Raw genomic sequence first — 23,602 nt, forward strand, 5'->3', positions numbered from 1 at the left:
AAAAATAAGAAGTTTCGGGGCTACTGGGGACGTTTTGAAACTATTAAAGTTCACAAAAGAGAGAGGAGAATGGAAAAAAAAAAAAAAGAATAAAAGAAGGTGGAATACAAAAGGAGGAAAAAGGCAGTCGAAGATTAAAGGCAACTCGGGGAAAGTGGCGAATAAACTGCGTGTATCTGTGTGTGCCTCTCCCTCTAGTCTCTACCCCTGACAAGGCAGACAGGTCTTGGACAGAGTGATAATGAGAAGGAGCCTCACTGGCACATTGGCTGCCACTACTGTCACTTCCCTTTAGATATGGTGCCAGTCCGTGTGTGTGTGTGTGTGTGTGTGTGTGTGTGTGTGTGTGTTCCCGCCGGGCGCCTTCGCCACTGAGATGCCCGTCTGGCAGCGAAGAGTGCAAGCCAGGCAACCTGAGCTGCTGCTGCTGCTGCTGCACGCACACAGGAACAGCTCAAAGCGACTGCCACTTCCACAATGCCCATTGCTAAATTGATGGCTCTCATTACTGAAGTGTGCAGCTGCCAGTTTCCCTGTTACCAAGACTAATTGACCATACACACACAACAAAGCAATCTGCTTTTGCAATGTATTGGCACGGAAACTGCTGTCAGACTAATTCCTGAGGCTTTGACTTGCTTTAAAGTTGTTTTCCGGCTAGAGAGGGCGGCGATTCTCGTGGAAAATAAAAGAGGAAAGCCACAATTACTAGTCCTGCGCCAATAAGGCTTTTGTTGACGGATTACAATTGCCACTGACTAGATGTACAAGATTAAAGGAGTAGTTTCACATTTTGAGAAATACTGTTATCAGATATCAGATTTCCATGAGGAGAGTCGGAAGGGAAAATAACGTGCGTCTGCCGTGTCTATAGGATGTGCATAAAGCTACGGCAAGAAGTAGTGCTAACTAACAGCTGGTGTCTGCTAGTTTAGGAAGTCAGTGCAGGTAATAGTCCAACACTGACTTCTAATACAAAGGGGTTAGGTTATGTACAGATGAAACAAATGAGATATATTTGTTATTTGTGACCCTTTGAACCGAGCTTGAATAGCTGTTCTGGTCTTTATGCTAACCTCGATGAACCAGCTGCATCCTCTAGCTTAGCATTTACTCTACCGATATGAGACTTTAAGGTAGAGTGGGGGTTGTGTAATGGCTCTCCGGCCCTGTTCGCACCTTTAAATTTAAATGTAGGCGAGCGCACCCAAGACACGTGGAGGACAAACTGATTTATAATCTAGACCAGACTGTTTTGGCAAAGCGAACCCCGATGTGTCTTGGAACGAATTAAAGGCCCGCCTACTCAGCTGACATCCCCTTTGTGAGCGGTTTTACCTCAGTCACCTTTCTCTACTATTCAACATCAATAAAAGTATAACTTTACTGCAATGCAGACAGAGTCTGTGACAGATATATATATATATATATATATATATATATATATATATATTTATAATGAAGACAATCTCTGAAGATTATTTTTGTTGCTTCCAGCTAGACGACCTGCTGCGAGCTGATTGCATACCTGCAGCAGGATTCAAATGAGCAATAATAAATGATCATATTATTCACAGCAGCCTCTGTGCAGCGTTGTTTGCATGGATGCTTCCCAAACTATGTGTGTTTATTTGCACACAGAGCCCAGAGCCGATCACGAGCGGCCGACCCGAGATGCGTGACTCACCGCCGAGCCATTTTCCTCCTTCTTGATGAGGGACAGCATGCTGGTGAGGATGCGGGCGCACATGACCAGGTCCCTCTGCTCCTGCATGTGGGCCTGGAGGACCCGGAGCACCACCGGCAACAGGATGCACCGCGATTCTGCGACGGAAGCGGCCACAAAGACATCAAAGACGGGACAAGCAGCAGAGACGACATTTTCATTAACGTTCTCCGGGGCCATTAGCTGTTTAGCTCCGCTTTCATGTTCACACGTAAACATTATGAACTGTACCTAATGTAATTCGTGTGTAATATTAATGTGATATGCGGGGGGGTTGTTTTTCTTGCCGCCTTTGGGGGGGGGCGTGCTGGAAATAAAGCACTGACACAGCAATTTGCATCAGTGTAAAGCCTTTATTAAGGACAACATAATGACACAGTGGTAGGTTCACTGCAGGGTAACAATTAGCTAAGGTGTGACTGCACCGTAGGAGCACAGGACTAATCAGTATAATTTGGACTAATAGCATGTTGGTGAGACAAACATGCAAAATATATACGTTACATAGACGAATCTGCTCAAACGTTTTCCCTGCTGTGTGCTCATAATGTCTGTCTTCGGCGTGTACAAAGTGTACCTAAACTGTGCATGTGTGATTGAGTTCTTACCCGGATTAATGTAAAGCTGGCTTTCCACGGTCTTGGCAATGCACTGCAGCTTGACGGCCTCCAGGGGGCAGTCAGCGTGGGCGGCGGTGGGCAGGCTGCCCAGCGTCTCCCTGACGAAACCGGCCACCTCCCGCACCGTGAAGATCTTCAACAGCTCGCCGTAAATTGTGGGAAACGTTCGCAGGAACACCGCCTGGCCAGAAAGGAGGAGCGTTTAAATAAAACGGGGTCATCTCTTATAGAACGAGATGTTAAACCTGGTAAGAATAAAGCACCCTTCGCAAGTCTTTCATTCGGTGCATGCGGAGGGCTGTTGTGTCAGGAAAACAGAAGTAAATATTTACTATTGTGCCCCGAATCCCTGGCATGGACCGGATTTGGATGGAGCCGTGGCAGGCCGAGATTACGCGGATTAAACTGAAGGGACTGCCGGGACTGCTGTCCGTCACTTGTTTGTACCTCGCTGTCAGAGGCTCCTTCTTGCTGTCCTGTTCTGTCGGACTCTCGGCGCCAGAGATTTTGCCTTGCGTCTCTTTTTATTTTCACTTGATCACAAAGTGCCGGCAGGAAACAGCAGCTGTTTTTGCTTCGCTGCCAAAAGTGTTTTACTTTGAAATTTCTCAACTGTTTTCTTGGATTTCTTAATATTTAAACTGTCCTCACTGGTTCATGAAGACATATACAGGAGAATTTAGATTTCTAATAAAGATAACACAATTACATACAATATACGTTCTTATTACAAGTCTAAACTATTCGTGTCTGTATGTGGCTTTGCTGTTTGTGTTCTTCCTTGTATGTATTTGTGGATGCTGGCCACATGTGTGTGTGTGTGCGCGCCATATTTGACAGATTAACTGGGATTAACCGTAGCCTGACCTGCATCCTCCCTCAGCTATTGTTGTGTTGAGAATCCAGATTACTCTCAATCATAAGTCAGTGGAGGAGTGAAGCTTGAGTGAGTTTTTCAGGCTGCATGGACGGGACGCAACTTGAATATGTAATGTTACGCTTAGAATTTGAACTGAGGAAAAATCATGACAAAAAATGTTGAGTTTGAAAAACACAGGCGTAATGACTCCTTTTGTCAGTCGCTTGAGTACTGGAGGTTGTTATAATTGTTATGTAATGAGCTGTGAGTAGAAACACGTATTCAGGGATGACACAGGTGAGAAAACAAAGGAAAGGTAAATGGATTGTCACGCATGGAGAAGACAAGAGATCAAACAGACATCACAAAACAGAGGCAAAAACGTCGGTGTTTCCCCGACAAGTGTGCGCCGACACACGACCTCCCAAGCATCTGTTTCTGGTGTGTAATTAGGATTATGTCTGCCGGGCTTTAGCTCGTTTGTTTTGGTCTGTTTTGGAATCGGTGAAGGCGGCCGCCCCGCTGTGCAGACCTCCCACCGGAAAAGCAAAAGCCGCCACAAAAAAATCCCTGTTCCGTCTCCATCCCCCTCCGGCAGTGTGAAATTCAATTACAGCCAATTTCTCACCTATCGCGGCTTCAGAGTCCTCCAGGAAGAAAGCAAGACACGGCGAGCGAGTACCAACAGGAACCACATTTACACATGCATGCACACTTTCAATAAGGCGCAGAGGATGTAAAAACGTGTTTGTGTTTGTCGCAGAACTCGAACGTGCACGCACCTGTGTCTGCGCGACGGGGCTGATGCCTTTGTTTTCCTGCGAGAGGAAGAAGCGGATGGACATGAAGAGCTCGTGGATGCAGACTCTGAACTCCTCCTCGTTCTGGCCCCCCGTGGCCAACGAGAAGAGCCGGCGAGACTGGATGATGTACTTGAAGATGTACTCGCTGGCCTGGAGGACACAAAGAGCAATCATCTATCATTTGTCGGGTAATGAAAAAGCAATAGAGGACCCACTTCGCTCGCAGTGAAAGTGGTCAAAGAACAATGCAATATTAAATTTGGCCCCGGTGCATTTAATCTAAAGTTTTATGAATCCATCTATATCTTTGAGACAAGTAGTGAGACAAAATGGAGAATCTGAAGACACCACCTGAGGCTCTTTGAGATTACACTGGTAACTTTTTTACACTTTATTTAATAGAAACTTGAAATTACAAAGGTAACTGAAAAAAATCAGACTGACCCTTTAATGAAACACATAGTAAGTTGTAGCCCTAGAGTAAAGTAGCTAATTAAAGTAAAATAATCATATACTCTAACAATGCACTTTAATTTAACTGTTCTTGAGCTTATCTATTATGTTATATGTATTATGTGTTGTAATTAAACATGTTTAAACTCTATATATCACTTATATGTCTGAACGACCGGGGCTGAATAATTAAGCCAAAGCAGAAATGCAGTTCCTCAAATGGCCACTGGGGGCAGGTTTCAAAGGTGAGTCAATCTCCATAGACCCCATTGGTGAAATGCTCAGATGCGGCTGTTTTGGTTTTGAGCACAGACTGTATATAAATATGGACAACATGTCCCCACTTCCTTGCATTGGCCGAACTGACGCTATTTTCCCAGGGATACGGACAGCGCCATCTTGCGACTTTGGAGCCAGAGTCTGTGCAGTACGGTCTGAGGGTGGAGATATGAGGAGCCACGATATCGACGACCCGCCGACACCTTGACCAGATGTTTTTGTTTAATTAGTACTACACTCTATTCTACCTCCACCAGCTACAAGGAAATGTTGGATTATACACGGTTCCTATTTTCTGGTGCAAGTCCCACCCACTAACATGGAGGGGGTGGAGCTTATGACCTATACTGCAGCCAGTCACCAGGGGGAGCTCTACTTGCTTTGGCTTCACTTTTAAGGCGCAGTTCTGCCATCCATATTTATACAGTCTATGGTTTTGCGTGGCAGATGGGTGCTTTTGCATGTTGCTTTCCGTCTGCCTAGGCACTGGCTCCAACTTTATTCGTCATTTTCGAATTAGCAGAGTTACGTGAAGTCAGGCACTGCCAAGCTGACTCTAGCTGGAGCCACACCGGCACCACACTGAGCTTCAGATCCGCTCCCCAGGAACCCTATGGGTGGCGTCACAGTCAGCGGTGAAAAACACGTCTGTGGCGAATCCCTTATTTATTATCTACTGCCCACAGACTACCATTCGCTTCTGAGAGGATTCTGTAGCACGGTGAGCCACAGTGGAGAAGCCGCAGCACACTTCAGTGACGCCGTATCTGCATGACTCATTAGAATAATGTGATGAGGATCCCCGACACCAGAGGCACTGCATTTCTGCTGATTAAAATTGCACGCGGCGTAATAGACAGAGGAACAGAATGGTGGCGCGACGTATTCGCTGATGACGGGGAGATAAATTAGCCAGAGTGGCACTCGGAGGGAGCAAATTGGTTTGTTTGCATGTCTGGATGGTGTAATTGTGTATGTATATGTACAGTAGGTGATTGTGTATCTACTGTAAAGAGACAGCTGTGTGTAGGAACGCACGGTTTGGAATCATCACTCCCGCTGCCTTTGTGTGTGTGCCTCACCTTGAGCACCTGCTGTATGTGATCCTGATGCTCTGCATCAACAATGCGGTCCACGTACCACTTCAGTACTTTGATCAGGTCCCTGGAGAAGACACACACACACATACACACTCAGTATCACCATTTACCTCTAGGTGGAACGTTTCTCTCGCAGGATTCTGTGAGTATAGGTGAGGCAATGCAGACTTTTCGGAATGCAACACTCCATCATGGAACATTTAAATCAGTTTCAGGAAGCATTATTTCACTTATTACATCCAGCTGATCTTAAACAGGAGCAATAACGGCTGGCAATTTGCTACTTAATCACTTTTTCAAGGCATTTTAAATTGGGGAAGATTGAAATGAAACTCTAGCTATTTGAAGAGGGTTCTTCTTCATCCGGCAGTGCACCGGTGACAGATAAAGAATAAAGTGATTACAAAATAAAAGGATTTTCTCCTTCTAATTAGGACTCGACAACATCTTGTTTCCATATTAAGAAACTGGAGTGGATTCTTAATAAGAATAGGTAATCACATCTGTTTTTGGTTTTTGTGTTAATTAAAATGTGACACTTCCGATGAAATAATATCACAGGTAAAATAGTTTAAAGCAGACTGATGTGGCAGTAGTGTATGAATGTAGAAGAAGAGACTGGAAAAATAAAAGAAAGAAAAGAAAAAGAAGAGGACAGATCCGGCATCTTAGCAGGTACAGAGAGTGTGAAGAAGACAGCCGGCGAGAACAGCAGGTTGTGAATATGTGCGCACGTGCGATGGATGAGGAGGAGAAGCTGGGAGGTGGGGGAAAATCAAGCACTATTTGACAATTCACTTTTCGTCAGCCAGGGGGCACCATAAGCATGTTGTTCGCTCGAAATCAAAGCGCAGAGCAGAGCTGCCTCTCGGCGCTGACGTAGGTTGGCCTCTCGTCCTGCCAGCTCATGTGATGCGTTATTAAAACACAATACGTGGGTAGGGTTTGCTCAGATTGTGTCAGAGGCTGAAACACATACCTGTAGGACAAAGCTCCGGCAAAGTGGCTCTCGATGTAGGTGTCCATGACTGGTTTAAAATGCTGGAATTTACTGTCCTGGAGGAGGTTGATGATATGAACCTAGGAGAAAAACAGAAAATACACATAATATTAAGTATTCACTAGTGTAAGAGATCAATTTCTGTGTTTTTAATCTAGTTTGCCACCTTTGAGATCACCACTAACAATTAAAAATGAAGAATCTTTTGTCTACAGTGCCTGAGTATAATAAAGCTGAGCTGTAAAATGAGCACAACTGATGAATCAGTTTATTTTATTTCTGACAGGTGGGCAATAAAAGGAGAGCGATATCAAGTGGAAAAGAGAGGAGGAGGTAGCGGCAGTTCGCTCGTGTTACTTTATGTTTCCCCCGTGTGCCGGTTGTTATACAGTGAGCTGAGTTTGTCCAAACCGCAGGAGATAAGTCTAACTTCTTGGATTGATCTCAAAGCCACGAAAAGGAAACTTGAGGGCTGCACGGGCTCGCCGGACTTTTCCATCGACGGTAATACCACGCTGAGAGGAGAAAGTGTGTTCATGTGTCAGCGTGATGCAGAAAGAGAGAAAGAGAGATAGATCGATCGATTTCTGGCTTCGGCTCGGTGCAGCGTGACCAGGGCGAGATTGGTTCAGCGAGCTCTGAAGCGTTACATCACTAGATCTTTCTCCGGCTGTTTCTTTTCTCGCCGTTTGACTGGATCAGGTGGCGCTCGACGTGTGCAGAAAAGGCCTAAAGAGACGAGGTAATGACAAGGCCGCTAGGATGGCGTACTCACCAGCGAGTCAAACACCTTGAGGCCGTATCTCTGGGAGCTTTCGTCCAAAATGCCAAAGAGAGTGTCCAAAGTGTCCTGTAAAAACTGGTTGAAGAAGTAAAACAAGCATTTAGACACAAAAACCTTCTCTCAGTCAGAACCTAAAAGGCACATGGACTTAAATGTAATCTAAAACCAGAAAAGCAGGAGCTAATTAAGACGTGATTGAAGGCCTACTTTGACAATCTCCGAGCCATCGATCTCCTTCAGCTTGGAGAGGCTGTCGTTGATCCTCTCGGGGTGGGCTCGCCACTTCAGCAGGTCCAGCATATCGCCTGAAAGGGTAAGACACAGCAAAAGGGGGACTTACAAAAACAGAAGAGACAAGCAGAACCGATAAAGGCACGCCTCGTGTTTGTTTGTGGAGAAAAACAGCATTTACGAGAGCACCTCAGATCACAAAGCATCATCACGCTCTTCAATTACGGCCCCCAAAAAACTCAAAACGAATCTAAACAAATGATGACATTTTCAAGTGCAGCGGGATAGAGGAGATAAAAAGCCATTTTCCTGAGCCACAGTCCCCAGACGTACGAATGAATAAAACATGAGGCTCGAGAAGAAAGTCTTTTAGCTGTCTCTCTGGATTCTGTTCCACCTGAAGCGTTTCTTTTTGCAACTTTATGTGTGAATTTGTTTTTGTGTCGTTTCTCTCCAAAATGTGGGTCAAATATATTTTTTTGTTCCCCCCAAAAGCTTTGCAAAATTTCTAGAATCAATTCAAATGTATTTTGGTAGAACTGTAGCAAGTAAACTCCTGCCTGCAGCTTTTAAGTTTATGTAATCAAACATTGACTAAAAATCTAGACTGACTTTTTTTTTTTTATTAGTCTAGTGAAGTCTGTGATCCACCAGTAACTCAGTCTCACCATGTTTCTACTTCATCGTTCTAACAATTCTTCAACACAACTGAATCATTGTTGCCGAGATTCCAACTTAGCAGTTTGGAGGCTAGGTTAAAATGATCGGGTCACAAAATATATTTTTTTGACAAGTGCAACGAGTTTTTATTCCTCTGTAGAGTGTCAAAACTGCCAGAAGAGGGTGAAGAAGTAGTAGATGAAGAAAGAAGAACACAAAGAACAAGAGCAAGAAGAAGTAGAAGAACAAGAACAAGGAGAACAAGAGCAAGAAGAAGTAGAAGAACAAGAACACGAAGAACGAGAGCAAGAAGAAGTAGTAGAACAAGAACATGAAGAACAAGAGCAAGAAGAAGTAGAAGAACAAGAACAGGGAGAACAAGAGCAAGAAGAAGTAGAAGAACACGAAGAACAAGAGCAAGAAGAAGTAGTAGAACAAGAACATGAAGAACAAGAGCAAGAAGAAGTAGAAGAACAAGAAGAACAAGAGCAAGAAGTGGAAGAACAAGAACAAGAAGAGGTAGATGTAGAACTAGTAGAAGAACAAGAAGAACAAGAGCAATAAGAAGCAGAAGAAGAAAAAGTAAAAGAACAAGAACAAGAAGAAGTCGTCGTCATTCACATAAACAATGTATTTGCTTCAACCTGATATGATTGTCTCCTGCTATTGTTTTCCTTGTTTTCCTATTGTATGCAGGGATACGCCACCTCACTCGATCGTGATAGCCAATAAACTCAGGCTACAACCCTAAGGTTGGATTCCAACCTACGCCCTTTGCTTTTGCCCCACAACTTCCTATCTATTTCCACTGGCACTATCAAAGACAGGGCCCTCTGATCAGGCCAGTCTGTTCTGACTGAGGTGACATTTTAATTCTGATTGGTATATTATTCTGACCATTAGTGGAATACCAGTGGCGACTCCACTTCCTTGCATTGGCCAAATTGAAGCTTTTTTTAACAGGGATACAGGCCCAACGCCATAATGCGACTTTGGAGCAAGAGTCTGCGCAGTACGGTCCAAGAGTGGAGCCACGGGGAGCCGCTCTACTTGCTCTACCTTCACCAGTTACAAGAAAATGTTGGATTATACACTGTTTTACAACTCTCACAGGCTTTACGGAGCTGTTGGCATGGCAACTGGTGGTCGCCGTTATGTCACATCCTGTTTCTTTCTAACACTGTGTGTCAGATGATGACTACCCCAGGCTATCACGACCCTGCACATTGACACTTTTGTTCATACGCTCGCATTCTCACTTGCTCAGAACCTGTCCCTCAAACCTTTAAACATATTAAATTTTAAAATGGCTTTTATTTCAGGTGCGGGATCTTAATCTTTTGTCAATATTTCTTCTACCTGCTACTCGCTGAGAGACAAAGTACAATGAAAGTTAATTAAAAAGTGGCGGAAACACCTCGCCGGGCGAGCCGCCGAAATGTCAGCGCCCGAGCCTCGTTTACCATTTTGTGTGAGCTTGGTGGAGCAGAGGAAGCTGGTGATCCAGAAAGACTCCTTGGTGCCTTTCAGCGTCTGATTGTTGGACGGGAGGTTGGCCTTGGAGAACGGCAGCTTCAGGTAGCGCGAACAGTCGGCCAAGTTGCTGTTCTCTTCACACTGTATGGAAAGAAGAGCGCACGTTTCGTAAACTGGCACTGTGATTATTTAAATGTCAATTTGTCAGAAACATTTAATTGCGTCATGCTGTTTGACTGAATAGAAATAGAAAAGGAGGAGATACAGCATTTCCACTTAACTTACAAAAATATATTTCTGTACTGGGTAATAGATTCTTAGGCAAATATTCCACCCGATGGAAGGATAAGACCGCAAAATGATGAGCCTTTGTTATGTTGGGGATTCAATGTGAAGCCTTAATGCAAAGCTGAGTCTGTTTGAGCTCCGGAGCTACCACACAGTTTGGACTGATTCTTCTGTGTCTATTTTGGGTCTGAGGAGAAACTAGGGCATGCCAGTTTCATTGAGCTTTTCAGCAACTTCCATCTGGCACCGGAGCGGGCCTTTACCCCCTCGACGGTGGGAACACACAAGGAAGGCTAAGAAAGTTGGCAGGCTCGGGTCTGGGGTTTGTTTGGTCGGATTAAATCTTTTAACCTGACAGGAAAACAGTACAGTGAAAACCAAAGACTGTTGAAATAAACTACATTAAATAATAAATCTGATTTCACCGCCAGTAAAATCTCCGTCTCGGAGAAGGAGGTCCATGCACACACCCTTCGCTTGCAGCTGAGGAAAGACGCACACTCTGCAATTACTCTGAATTACACTCAAGAAAGCGTCGCAGGAGCTTTTAACTGGGCACGCTGGTCGTTTTATTTGCTTTAAGTCTTCTGATGTGTCAAAGCCTTAATGTGTGGAAGCACGGTCACGCTAAATAAAGAGAAACAGACTAGCTGGGGTACCAACTGTCTCTTACACAAGCAAACACTCGCTCATGGTTAGATTCTACCCCACAGCCTGTTACGTAAGTGGACATTACTCACTGGCCCGTCTGCCTGCAATGGGCTGATGTGAGCTGTTTGTCGGCCGGTGGCACCAAACACTGTGATAATGTAATGACTGTATTTTGCCTTTTAGAGGGAATGATTCACATAATTACAAATAGGGTGTGATCCCATTTGGAGGGCCCCTTGGCAACGCCTGTAAGGATGCAAAACAGCGAGTGGGATCAGTTTAGAGAATCTCCGAGCCGCAGTTTTCCAATAAGCAAAACAAACTTTTGATCCGACGTCCTGAAATCTCATTTTGTAATTGCAGCTTTCCTCACACCCTCTCAATCTTGGATTGAATTACTCATCAAGATTCTGCAGCGCGTGTGCCAAAAACAAATACCCTGCCAAGGACACGTTCAGTTCGATGTTGCTCCATCAAACTCTTACTAGTGAGGCTATGCAGGTCCTTACCTTATGGATAATGAGCTCATGTGTGCCATCTGGCAGAGTCCTGCCATCCTCCTGCATCAGAGGAACAAAGGAGTAGCCAAACAGTTTCTTCTCCCCTTTGTCTTTAGCTGTTAAACAAAAAAACATGGAAATTAGGCTATTTCATGAAAATAAAACTAATTCTCCTTTTGACATTATACAATATAAAACCCCTTTTCCAGTAATTCATACCAGTATTTTCTAGTTTAAGTCATGACTAAGCTGAGAAGCATTTTTAACCCCTTCTGGTTGGTCCCAGTCTTGTTTTGTAAAGAGAAAATCTAAATTATTCTGTGGAATCTGCCAGTTTCAGCACAATTAATCAGCAAATACTCGGAAAGAAGAGTTCTGCTAGCCCATGTAAACAGAAATGTAAGCAATGCTGGTTTGAAAACATCCAAAACAGATGCTTTGTGAACATTTGATGAAGCATCTGCGGTACACTTGATGCAATTTACTAATAAAAAACCTCTGCTACAGCTGCTTCTGGCCAAGCCCAGCCTCAATGTTGCATGCTGCACCTGTAACCACACTACATTAAGTCAGACTTAAAAGAAGCACTCTTCTGCAAAACCACTGAGGGGAAGAAGAAAAAAAAAAACCTATACTATACAGCAATAATCAGATTTTCAGATGCTGTTAAGTTAGTCTTCTAGGGCCTGATTTATGTGGTCTGCTGTGTTTTCACAAAGCCCCCTCAGAGCTCTGGGCATAATTTGCATTATGAACACATGTAATCTGATTTATCTGCTGCTTTCACAGTAAAGCGCTAATGCGTGCACAGCGGGAGGCGAAAAGCGGAGTTTCTGTTTCCTTTCATTTCAACACCAGAGATTCATTTAGGCAGCGTCCACCAGTTTTATGTACGCGTGTGTGTGTTTGTGTGTTCAGTCTCTTAAGAGAAGAGGAGAAGCACGTTTCACTGTGACAAACGTAGAAAGTGATACTGCAACCGCTTTATTTCCGTCTTGCGTTGCTGAGATTGTTGGTTCATTTGTGAACGTTTGCTCTATTTGGACAAGTTGTCAAACTCCTGTAAATCCTCGCAGACTCTGTGAGATTAGGACAGATTAAGTGGTACTGTGTGAAACGCAGGCTAAGCTAAAATCGACAGACCAGGCAGAGCTTGATGTACGGTATGTTGTTTTTTTTTTTTTTTTTTAAAACTGCTGCACCGAATCATTGACTTTACATATAGATGGATGAATTCTCTGTGAGCTCATCCACAGGGTTCATGAAGTACAGGTTTGGAAGTACAGTGTGGGTGGCACCTGCTCACCATGTTGGCTACGACCGACTCCAACTAGACAGACAGCTAGCAACCTGTGATTCAGAGCAGCCACGACCTCAATAAAGCATGACTTAAGATTTAAAAAAAAATATATATACATCTACTCTGGTACACTTGTCATGAATAGTGAAACTGACAGTAGAATTCAAAAGCGTTTTTGTGGCAGTGAACATGTTTGTGTGTGTTGTAAAGTCAGGCATTCTAACAAGGAGGTCTATGAGACTTGAATTTGGAGCCTCAAGTGGCCATTTGAGGAACTGTAGCCGTTCCTTTATCAGCCATAGAAGTTGCTGTTTGTACCAAATACACTACACAATTTTACACCCACTTGCCAAAACATTAGGTACACTAGTGATACATGCTAATCTAGCAGTCCTACACTAAATCCCCCGTCACGACTATTACAGTGTTCAGTTTATGCTGAAACAGCGTCAGAAAGGTGGTAATTCAGCAGTGTCATCGTGCTGGGGGACGCAGTTTGTGCCGCTGTTGACCTGGATTGAATTAACCACAAGTTTTGTTTCTGAAACGGCGATGTCAAAATAATAACGTAACGCATTACGACTCGACAGTACTACAAACCACAGTCTCCAAAATGAAAACACAGTTGAATCATCAGCTCTCACCATAGCCTTCATGAAGCTAAGTGCACGACTGTTACATTAGAATGCATTCGTGTACACGCTGAACTGGCAAGTAAGCGTACAGTACAATGTGATAGTTTGGAGGCTGTAATAAAAGGAAGGACTTCATATTTTCATGTTCAGTTGCAGAATCCATAAAGAAACAGTCAGCTTTAATAAAGCATTGCACCGCCGATGCTGGGGCTGACAAGTCCTCATAGTCTCTTTAGCACCATTTGGAAATAACACTGGACTCCTCACAAACAAATGAACAATTACAGCCAGATGCATAATAAGTGCAAAACCCAGACAGCACTGAAAAGAAAAAAAAATAAATAAATATCAGCTTAATTGAAAATGAGATCATACGTCTGCAGGCAGGTTGTCCCCTAGCATGGGAGCCCTAGTAGTATAATAATATGGCCTCTCCAGTCGGGTGTCACCACAGGCCTAAATTGGGATCCTAATAGGCAGCCCTTGGGTGGCAATACCGGCAGTGCCAGCAGTAACAAGGCTACTATATCTACTGCACACGGGCATAATAATATCAGCTTGTTATGAGAGGAGAGACTCGGCCTTCTCCCCGTAGCCCAGAAAGAGGGTGAGAGAGAGTGAGAGCAATATTTTGGGCATAATTAAAGTTTTGTCTCATTAGGAAATGAGAAGTTGGACAAACTAGTCTCATTACGGAAAGGCTAAAATGAGCTTGGATACTCTATATGTGGAGGGGGCAGCAGCCTTGGGGCTTGAGGTTGGAGGGAGCGAAGCAGGAGGGGAAAGTGAAGGTTTATAAGCCAACAGCGATGCCAGCAAGAGAAAGATAGAGGCGGTTTTGTGTAATTTAGTGCAACTCTCAGGCTTATGTGCGACGTGACTGGAGTCAGGGCAGGATGACGGCGCTTTATCTCCGGCCTCCCAGGAGGGACGCGGCACCTCAGGCACATGCAGCTAACGTCTGAAAGCTCGGTGAAATAACCTTTCCTAGATAAAAAAACTCACTGGAGCAGTGTCGAAACTCAAAGCGGACGTGCGATCCCCGGAACATGTCGACGGGGATGGGCAGCTTGATGTGCTCCGCCCAGCGAGGGCTGTTGTTGTGGTACAGCACCAGGGAGTGGTACTCGTCGCCACCTGGTTCGCCCGAGCCGGCGGCCACGTGACCCTGAGAGGCAGAAACAAGCGAGCAAAGAGTTAGAATACAAGAAAAAAAATCATTTAGACAGAGGAAACGAGAGCAGATGCAAGATAAAGGCACGGTGCATTGATGAGTGAATGAGGAAAAGACATGAAAGCACCCAATAAATGTCAATAAAGCGAGGAAGACCAGGTTTACACATGTGTTTATGTGTGTTTTGGGGGTTGCGTGCCATGTGGTGGCAGCAGCAGAGGCAGCCGGGTTATATTTGACTCTGTCTTCTAGCCAAGGCCAACGCAGTGCAGGAAACCACAGAGGCAGACTGTCACAGCGTCGAGCCAGAAATGGGTAACACACTGGAGAGACGCTCGGCTCTCATCTGGGTCAGCCATGTTTAAATGAGGAGTTTTGCTCCAAAATAAAAACCCCAGTATCAGAGAGAAAAAAAAAACTAAAAAAAAACGGGGTTAACCGAGGACTGAAATATTTGCAATCGTAGAACACAGTGTTCAGCCACACTTCAATGACAACTGTAACACAAAACGAGCTTTTTACCCTGAGGATCTGTCCGTCGATGTCCAGCACATACACGGTGATCTCCACGTTCCTCGCTACGCTCTTCCCACCCTTCTCAAACTCTCCTTTCTCCAGCGTGACGTAGAGGTCGTTCCTCATCTCTCCTGCAGGAACAGGAAGGGGAAAAAAGCATTGATTATGCACACGAGCGAGCGTTATTAACGGCCTCTCAGCAGATTTTCGGCGCAGTCCTTCATGGCAGGGGTGATATATTGTGTTGTGAGTTACGACATTTGACCACCACAGCGCGCGGGATTTGAAAGCCTGCCGTAAGCAGTGTCATTTTTAATGAACAGGAAAAGTCATGCCAGCGAGGCTGTTAACTGACTCTGACGAGGGATGACAAGGTCAAAACAGGCCAGGCAGGGAAGAAAGAGCTGAATGGCAACCTTTTTTGCTTGTTACCTTTGATTACTGGTTACATACATATAGTATTTTTTGATCAGTTCAGCCTTTTTGAGGTCTGGATGTGTGAAATAAGTCTAGAAAAGCCTGAGGGAATACACATCCTTTAACACAGAACCTTTCTTTTTAATGATTGCTGCCCCCGTTTGACTTTTTTTGATAGCTTTGCGACCAGTTTTGGAGGTCTGGAAACCTCAGACGGCACAAATTCTAAAGAAATTTCCCCCGCTTTTCGTTCACAGGAAGTCCAGCAAGTGTTTCCAGCCCACCAGGTGTCATTTTTCAGAAACAACAAGAGGTCATGAAATAGGGTCAAACACAAATATTCTGTAAATGCCAAACACCTATAAATAGCGCCGTTATCACGCTGTTTACACTCTTCCTTCCTACATGCACACTATAACAATACAGAACATATACACTGCATTGCCAAAAATATTCACTCACCCATCCAAATAACTGAATTCAGGTGTTCCAATCACTTCCATGGCCACAGGTGTATAAAATCAAGCACCTAGACATGCAGACTGCTTTTACAAACATTTGTTAACAGTCGTGAAATTTCCTCGCTACTAAATATTCCACTGTCAACTGTCAGTGGCATTATAACAAAGTGGAAGCAATTGGGAACGACAGCAACGCAGTCACTAAGTGGCAAGCCAAGTAAAATGACAGAGTGGGGTCAGCGGATGCTGAGGCTCACAGTGCGCGGAGGTTGCCAACTTTCTGCAAAGTCAATGGCTACAGACCTCCAAGCTTCATGTGGCCTTCAGATTAGCTCAAGAACAGTGCGTAGAGAGCGTCATGGAATGGGTTTCCATGGCCGAGCAGCTGCATCCAAGTCATACATCAAGTGTCAGATGCAGTGGTGTAAAGCACGCCGTCACTGGACGCGTTCTCTGGAGTGACAAATCACGCTTCACCATCTGGCAATCTGATGGCTGAATCTAGGTTTGGAGGTTGTCAGGAGAACAGTACTTGTCTGATTGCATTGTGCCAAGTGTGAAGTTTGGTGGAGGGGGGATTATGGTGTAGGGTTGTTTTTCATTAGCTGGGCTTGGGCCCTTAGTTCCAGTGAAAGGAACTCTGAATGCTTCAGCATACCAAGAGATTTTGGACAATTCTATGCTCCCAACTTTGTGGGAACAGTTTGGGGATGGCCCCTTCCTGTTTCAACATGACTGCGCACCAGAGCACAAAGCAAGGTCCATAAAGACATGGATGAGCCAGTTTGATGTGGAAGAACTTGACTGGCCTGCACAGAGTCCTGACCTCAACCTGATAGAACACCTTTGGGATGAATTAGAGTGATGACTGCAAGCCAGGCCTTCTCGTCCAACATCAGTGTGTGACCTCACAAATGCGCTTCTGGAAGAATGGTCAAAAATTCCCATAGACACACTCCTAAACCTTACCTTCCCCATGTGTATTTTCAAATAAATCACAATGCATTTCATCGGAGAAAACAACGACACCATAACACACATATACATATGTTGCATCAGTCCCAATGGGTTAAAACGCACCATTCCTGGGGGGTGAAGGGTTAGGACGCATAATAAAATGAGCTAAAATGCCCTAAACAGTAAAGTCCCCCGGATCTTTATTGCGTTCCCTCCCCCCTGCTCAAAAAACACAACTTAATTCTTGCACTTTATGTGAGTAACCAAGTCAGTTAAAGCGTCCAAACTGAGCTCATTGTCCAGAATCCCTAAAAACTAAAATTAGACGTATAAAAACTTCTAGACAGCTTCTTCTTCCGTCTAACACGACAATCTGCAAAACCACTTAGGGGACATAATCCGGGGAAGCAATACTCTACATCTTTTTCCGTATAACTGCTGCTGAATGTGCAATAACTATGTGGGGCCTGACGTTTATTTCCTTCTGTAAATGAAGTGAAAATGGTACAAAGCATGCTGGGTAGAGGATAAAGAGGAAAGGCTTGCTGCCTTCTGCAGCCGCGCTGTGGTCTGACACTCTGTAAGACTGGTCGGCCGTGTAACCTCAGTGCTCATCATAGCGTGCTCATCATATCTCTATCACTGGGGTCAACATTGATTTTCCTGCTCGTAACGGCGGTAACCGTGGCAACGTGAGGCAGTCTATACAAAGCCGTACTGTACACTTTATAGGCACACGGCGAGACTTGACGCACACACACAAGCAGCAGCAGTTTTTTTTTTTATTTGCAACAGGGAACAGGAGGAAATGATGGCGCAACTGGAAAGAGTGTGTGTGCAAAAGACAGAAATCCACAAAAAAGAGAAGGAGAGTCAGTTTCCTGTGCCCGAGGGTGGACGTACACGAGCGGAGAGGGCGAGAGCACTCAGCGTTAAGGGTGTGTAGCCAGACAAAGACAAAGAAAGACACGGGCGAGCATAAATCTGTGTTAGTGAGGCGCTTGGGGGGGACTACAGTCTGTGGTTCCTCTTTATCTGCGTGACCAGACAGCATACCTCACTTATTTGAGGGATCAGCTCTTGTTTGGAGGAGAAGAGTAGTCCCCCGATGTCCAAATCTCATAAAAGAAAGCTAATTCAGACGCTACCTTTCAGTCACTGCTCTTCCCTCTTGCACATGTAAATATAAACAAGTACATTTGTAGTCCCTCGTTCCATCTTACTGTCAAGTGGTTGTGCATTTGTTACCAAGGCAACAGGACCCGTGAAGCCTGAGGGCCTCTTCAGGGGGTAGCGTCATTTAGAGATGCAGCTATCTGAGAGATGCCTATCTACCTGAACACAATATTTCATCTTTCAGATGGCACCCTTAGGTAATATTCAAATACCACCCAACTCAAGTAATAGGTAGGGGTGTCAGGTGTTATGAGACAACATATACGATATAAAAAAGACTAGAAAAGACAGCATTAAGTGTGCTTCCTCAGAAGATGTCAGCTTAAATATCATGTAATACATCCCGGTTTGCTTCCTGATTGAAATGACACCCTAAGTGCCCGTTTTATGATTGCCTGATCACACCTGCTGCCTGGCCGATGCTTGGAGGGAGACTGTATCTGATGCATAAAAAAAAAAGAGAGAAATGACAGGTTTTCACCAGCAGCAACAGCAGCAGCAGCCGTTCGTGTGGAATAAATAAGGCGAAGGGGCGGGGAGTGTCAGCACAGTTATTAGCAGTGCCGCCGCCGCATCGCAAAAACGAGGGCCCTCGTCGGAACGGGCCAGCTGCGGCCGTTGTGTCTGGAGGCCACGTGCTCTGCCAGACACTGACTTCTAGAGGGCAGGCTAAGTTCAAACAGCGAAGAGAAATTAAAAACTGGCCGCAGGCGCGAACGTGATTGTGTGTCTGTGTCTGCCTCGGACACCTCAACGTCAGAAGTAGTTTGGGGAAAGAATGAATGGATATAGTGATTAACCGGCTGGATAATTATGATTAGATAGGTCAAACAAGAGAAAGAAAGGACAATACTGGTAACTAATAGCTAAGTGATCTCTAACAAGTAGAATTGTACATGTCAGCAAAGTAAAAGATAAATGTGCCGAAACAGTAAAGTGACTGCTGAATTAGCTGACGTTGTTAAATCTCTTATGCAATGATGTCTTCCTTGATATGATTTATCTCCCCTTGAACCAGAACTTTGGTTCAGCAAATAACACACTGGAGGACTGAGCTTTATTGCAAATGTGGGCAAAAATATTAATTTGATAGAAAATAGTGAAGGATTAGTTTAAAATTGTTAATGTTTGCAGGTAGTGGTACACGATCAGAGTGTATCGTGTATTCCAGCGGGACTTTATGCAGCTATGAGCCTTAAAAGCAGCTCATTATGCATTTGATCGTATATGCAAACATTCAGGTAATTAAATGAAGTTGTGTAGAAGCTAATTTCTTAATTTAGGCAAGTTCTGTGCAAGAATAACATGCTAATCCAAAAATACAGAGAGGGCTTCAAACATCCATGACAAAGGTAGTCGTACCTGGCATGATGACGTCGGAGAAGCCCAGCTTCCTGGTGATGGACACGCCCCGCGTGAAGAGGACCATGTACTCCCGCCTCAGCTGCTCTATGTCCCCGTGGAGGAGCTGGAGAGCCACTGCCAAGCCTGGAAATGAGATAATGACAACGTTCAAAACCTGAAATATCATACTCGTGCGCAGCCACCATGCGGCCTTGATTTTTCCTCCTTTATCCCTCACCAAAGCCACTCAATAAAAAGCTCAGAATACATCATAACCCCATTCCCAACAGGAGAAATAATCTTGTATTGGTGAGCTCAGACAAAATAGGTATTCACAAGGGCACAGCTCAAGTTTTATTACAGCCGCGTGGAGCTGAAAACCAGACAACTACAGTTAAAGCTCCCAAAGGAAACACCGGTGTGTATGGAAAGTAAGCAGCACATAGATATAAGCAAAAAAAAAAAACAGTGCAAACAGCCTGTGCATCATCCCTAGCTCTCTTTTTATTAAGAGGAAATCCTACACGAAGGCTGTCGTGTCAAATCAATATCCTTATGCAATAGCTCTAAATGTCAGCAGAGCTAAATTAAAGCACCGGCTCGTATTTAGAGCTCAGATTGCATCTTGATGTCGGTGTCTGCGTGCGGGCTTGTCCATCGCGAGGAAAGGCAGACGCACAAGTAGGTAAACATGAAGGGGATGTATAAGAGACAAGTTGATGATGAATAGTTATCATTGTTGCGGATGTTTTCAGGAGGGCTGGGAGGCGGGGGTGAAACGGTCCATTAGCCACTGAAAGTCAACAAAGAGGTGTGACTTGTTTGCAAACCTGTTAGCGACATGCTAAGCCACAGCGCTGTACAGAGACATAGAGCAGTCAGATACGGCTGAAGATGAAGATAGCTAAGGGTGTTAAGTTTTAAGGACGGCCAGTAATTAGTACATTATGCCAGAGATACAACTTGTCTTCATGTTGCACCATGTTACCTGAGGAAATGAGGAGGCTAATGCTAACTGCATACATTGGGATAACTCAATATCTACAAACAAAACACCTTCTTGCAATATTTAGTTTAACATAAGTGACATATTTAATTATGGAGAGCAGCTTATTAAAAGCCAAAAAGTAAATGTCGTTTAAGCTAGGTAGCTAGGATTAGCTTTACAAGCTAGCTGTCGTAGCTAGGATCAGCTTTACAAGCTAGCTGTCGTAGCTAGGATCAGCTTTACAAGCTAGCTTTCGTAGCTAGGATTAGCTTTACAAGCGAGCTGTCGTGCTAGCTGTATCCCTGCTGTATCCCTCTTGCTCACAGTTACCCATTCAGAACTAGCATAAATTTATAAGCACACTGTATACCTGCTAAGTTTTTCTACAATGAATTCTTGAATCTAGGCTCTATCCATTACATCAGTCTCCTATGTATCATGCGCCACCAAGTATCACATACTCTCGTAAGTATCTTGTATACATGCAGCGTGTACTGTAGGATTTCTCCAAATATAACATTTATTGCTCATTAGTCTGCCCTCCCTTCCTCACTTCCCTCTTCTTCTGCCCTACTTCCCTCTTTTCTCTGCTTCTCTACCCAGCCGGCCTCAAGCAGATGGGTCTGCCTGCCCATATGAGGAGCTCAAGGTTTCTTCCAAGTAAGACGGATGATTTCCCTGCCACCCTTGTCGCCCTAGTACTCGCTCTAGGGCTTCCAGGTTCAGGGTTCTGGAAAGCGCCTCAAGACATTTTTGAATGTCACTGATGCTATAAACATAAAATTTAATCAAATTGTTTTAGGTCTGTAGTAGTGATGCCTGGACTGCAGTAAATTCATGGTTTGAGCAGGCAGGGTCATAAAATTTAACATTTTGAATGGTCGTGGGTGGTTAAAATAATAGCCTACATGATTAACGGGATAAATATTAGCTAATTACTTTCTCCAAAATGTGATTTTTATCAGGCATGAAGAAGAAGGAATTCATAATTTTAGTTTGAAGGGCTTAAGGATATGAGCCTGTGCTCACACTGCCATTTTCACAAGAGAGAGAAAGAAAAGCTAATTTGTGAAATGGGGTCTGTTAATCATGGAAACCAAATTGTTCGGTTGGGTAGTAAGTGGATACGGCCGATGACATGCTGTCTAGTAGGTGTTGTGGTGAGGTGTGGAGTTTATAGCAAACCAGATCAGTGTCTGCTACCGCCACTGATGGGCGATGAGCAACGATGAGTAATACGAAGACAGAAAAGCTGCACAGCCCAAGAGCAGCTGCTGTGGTTTAGCTCTGGTTTTTGTTTGTGCCGTTACCACAAGCACAACATGCTTCTTGATAAAGTTGACAGCCACATTTTTTACATTTCCATAGCGTAATACATCACTTGCTTACAGGCTAAAACAACAGCTCAACCTTCACTTCGTTTTGACCAGCACTTTGGTTTTTTAGGGCACTGCTCTGCAACTAAGGCGCCAAATTTGCCAGCACACAAAAAAGAAAACAAAAACCCACATGCACAAAGGGCAAGCCAGTCTTCTAGTCTCTATGACTCAAAAATAACACAGCCCATCGACTGTGTGTTCATTGTGGCACAAAGGCTTGGTGGAAATTGAAAAGAGAGTCCCATTAAGTTCAGGGGAGATTTATTTTTTTTTCCTAGCCGAGCCTAATCTGCTAGCCCCTTAATGCGGATCCAGCCTTTGGCATTTATACACTCACCAGCGGAGACACACACACACACAATGTCACAGTCTCTAAAAGCTATTGCAGGGGCAACAATTAGGCAAACCGGCTTCATTACTATTCCGCCTGGTGGATGTAGCCGGTGCTGACAGAAAACAAAACAACCCTCGACCTCTGCCGCCCCCGGCCCCGGCCCACCCGGCCTGCCTCTTCACAAACTCCGAAAAAGAAGAACTGGAAAACAAAACATCGGAGTTGTCGCGAGCCTCTCCTGTCGCAGCCCACGCTCGCATGTGGAGGTGGGAGCCGAATTATCTACCTGACCTGACTCACGCACAGCCAGATTCTTATGAAATGCCTTTTTATTTTTTTTTATTTTTTTTTATTTTTTTTTGTTACGATTCACTGGGTATGTGTAAACAAAATCTCCTCTCATCAACAACCTCTCTCATCTTTCGAATTCGATTACCCAGAAAGCACCGGTGACCCTGAAACACACAGGTAGGAAAAATGAGGCAGTCATTAGGTTACATTAGAACAAAATAACTCTCCCTGCATGCAGTAGACTGTCTCTCTTCCTCTGTATTACCAACAAACTGCCTGGCGTTCTTTATATTTTAAGGCCACTGCATTCATCACTCCCCTGCTAATTGGCTGCTAATAAGAGACGTCTGGGTAGCTGCCAGGTCCGTTTTAAAAGGAGAACCACACAGCGAGACAACTTAAGACCCGCACACATTTAAACACGCCACAGTGCATACATAAACGCGTGAACATATACACATCATCTCACTCCGCTGCGCACGGGTTTTAATTGCCCTTCTGACACTAAGTGTGAAAAATCGAGGTCTTTAAATTCTGAAAGCTGCTGTTCCATAACTCCCGCGTGGACGTCTTTACAGGGACAAACCAGGAAAGGAGACACCGATTTTCACATCTGTTGTCTGCAGCTCGCCACGCAACTGGAGGCCGCTCCGCGGCAGGATAACCTTCTCAGACGAGGACGCGCCGGCTTTTAAAATGAGCCGCAAGTGACGTTGTGCGCAGCTGTTTTGAAAGCAGAACGACAAGGGAACCAGTAAAGATTTGGAGATTGGAGAAACCGCTTCCTGGAATATTTCGGGCACCTTTAATGTCGTGGCGGCACGTGTGAACACATCATGCGCACGCCTTGATGCTGGAAGCTGTGTCGGGCTGTTACAGCTACTGTCACCACAGCTATTAGCGCAAGTGTGTGTGTGTGAGAGATAGAAGAAGTTAAAAGGAGCCCATAAGAGCACAATCCGTGGAAAGTAAAACTGCCAAAGCTCTGAAAATTCCTTTGGTCTAGGCAGATAAACTGTGTTCATAATATGTAAGTGAATCCTAATATCCAGAGCTCATTATCTCAAATACTGAAATTATTACCTCTACTTTGTAATTAAAGCTTTATTTTCCCCCCTTTCAATTTGTAAGATCAATGTCAAACTCAGTTAAGTGGTGTTAATGTAATTTCGGAGCAAATTCACTCAAATTATGCACGCA

At 44.4% G+C, this 23,602-nt stretch overlaps 1 protein-coding gene across 2 annotated transcripts in view; it reads right to left on the reverse strand.

Moving 5' to 3' along the window:
- The window catches only part of dock4b (dedicator of cytokinesis 4b), a gene marked incomplete at its 5' end in the record, with an annotated part of 120,867 nt that overhangs the window by 38,920 nt on the left and 58,345 nt on the right, over positions 1-23,602 (reverse strand). For both annotated transcript variants that reach the window (XM_084573293.1, XM_084573292.1), the window contains 12 exons: positions 1,688-1,824; positions 2,335-2,527; positions 3,988-4,158; positions 5,823-5,904; positions 6,820-6,920; positions 7,616-7,699; positions 7,832-7,929; positions 9,979-10,132; positions 11,440-11,546; positions 14,371-14,533; positions 15,062-15,186; positions 19,429-19,554. In XM_084573293.1, coding sequence (XP_084429419.1) covers positions 1,688-1,824; positions 2,335-2,527; positions 3,988-4,158; positions 5,823-5,904; positions 6,820-6,920; positions 7,616-7,699; positions 7,832-7,929; positions 9,979-10,132; positions 11,440-11,546; positions 14,371-14,533; positions 15,062-15,186; positions 19,429-19,554 — 1,541 coding nt within the window. The remainder of the gene's footprint in view (positions 1-1,687; positions 1,825-2,334; positions 2,528-3,987; positions 4,159-5,822; positions 5,905-6,819; positions 6,921-7,615; positions 7,700-7,831; positions 7,930-9,978; positions 10,133-11,439; positions 11,547-14,370; positions 14,534-15,061; positions 15,187-19,428; positions 19,555-23,602) is intronic.

The sequence above is a fragment of the Chelon labrosus genome (genome assembly GCF_963514085.1).
Source record: "Chelon labrosus genome assembly, chromosome: 23".
Lineage (NCBI taxonomy): Eukaryota > Metazoa > Chordata > Actinopteri > Mugiliformes > Mugilidae > Chelon > Chelon labrosus.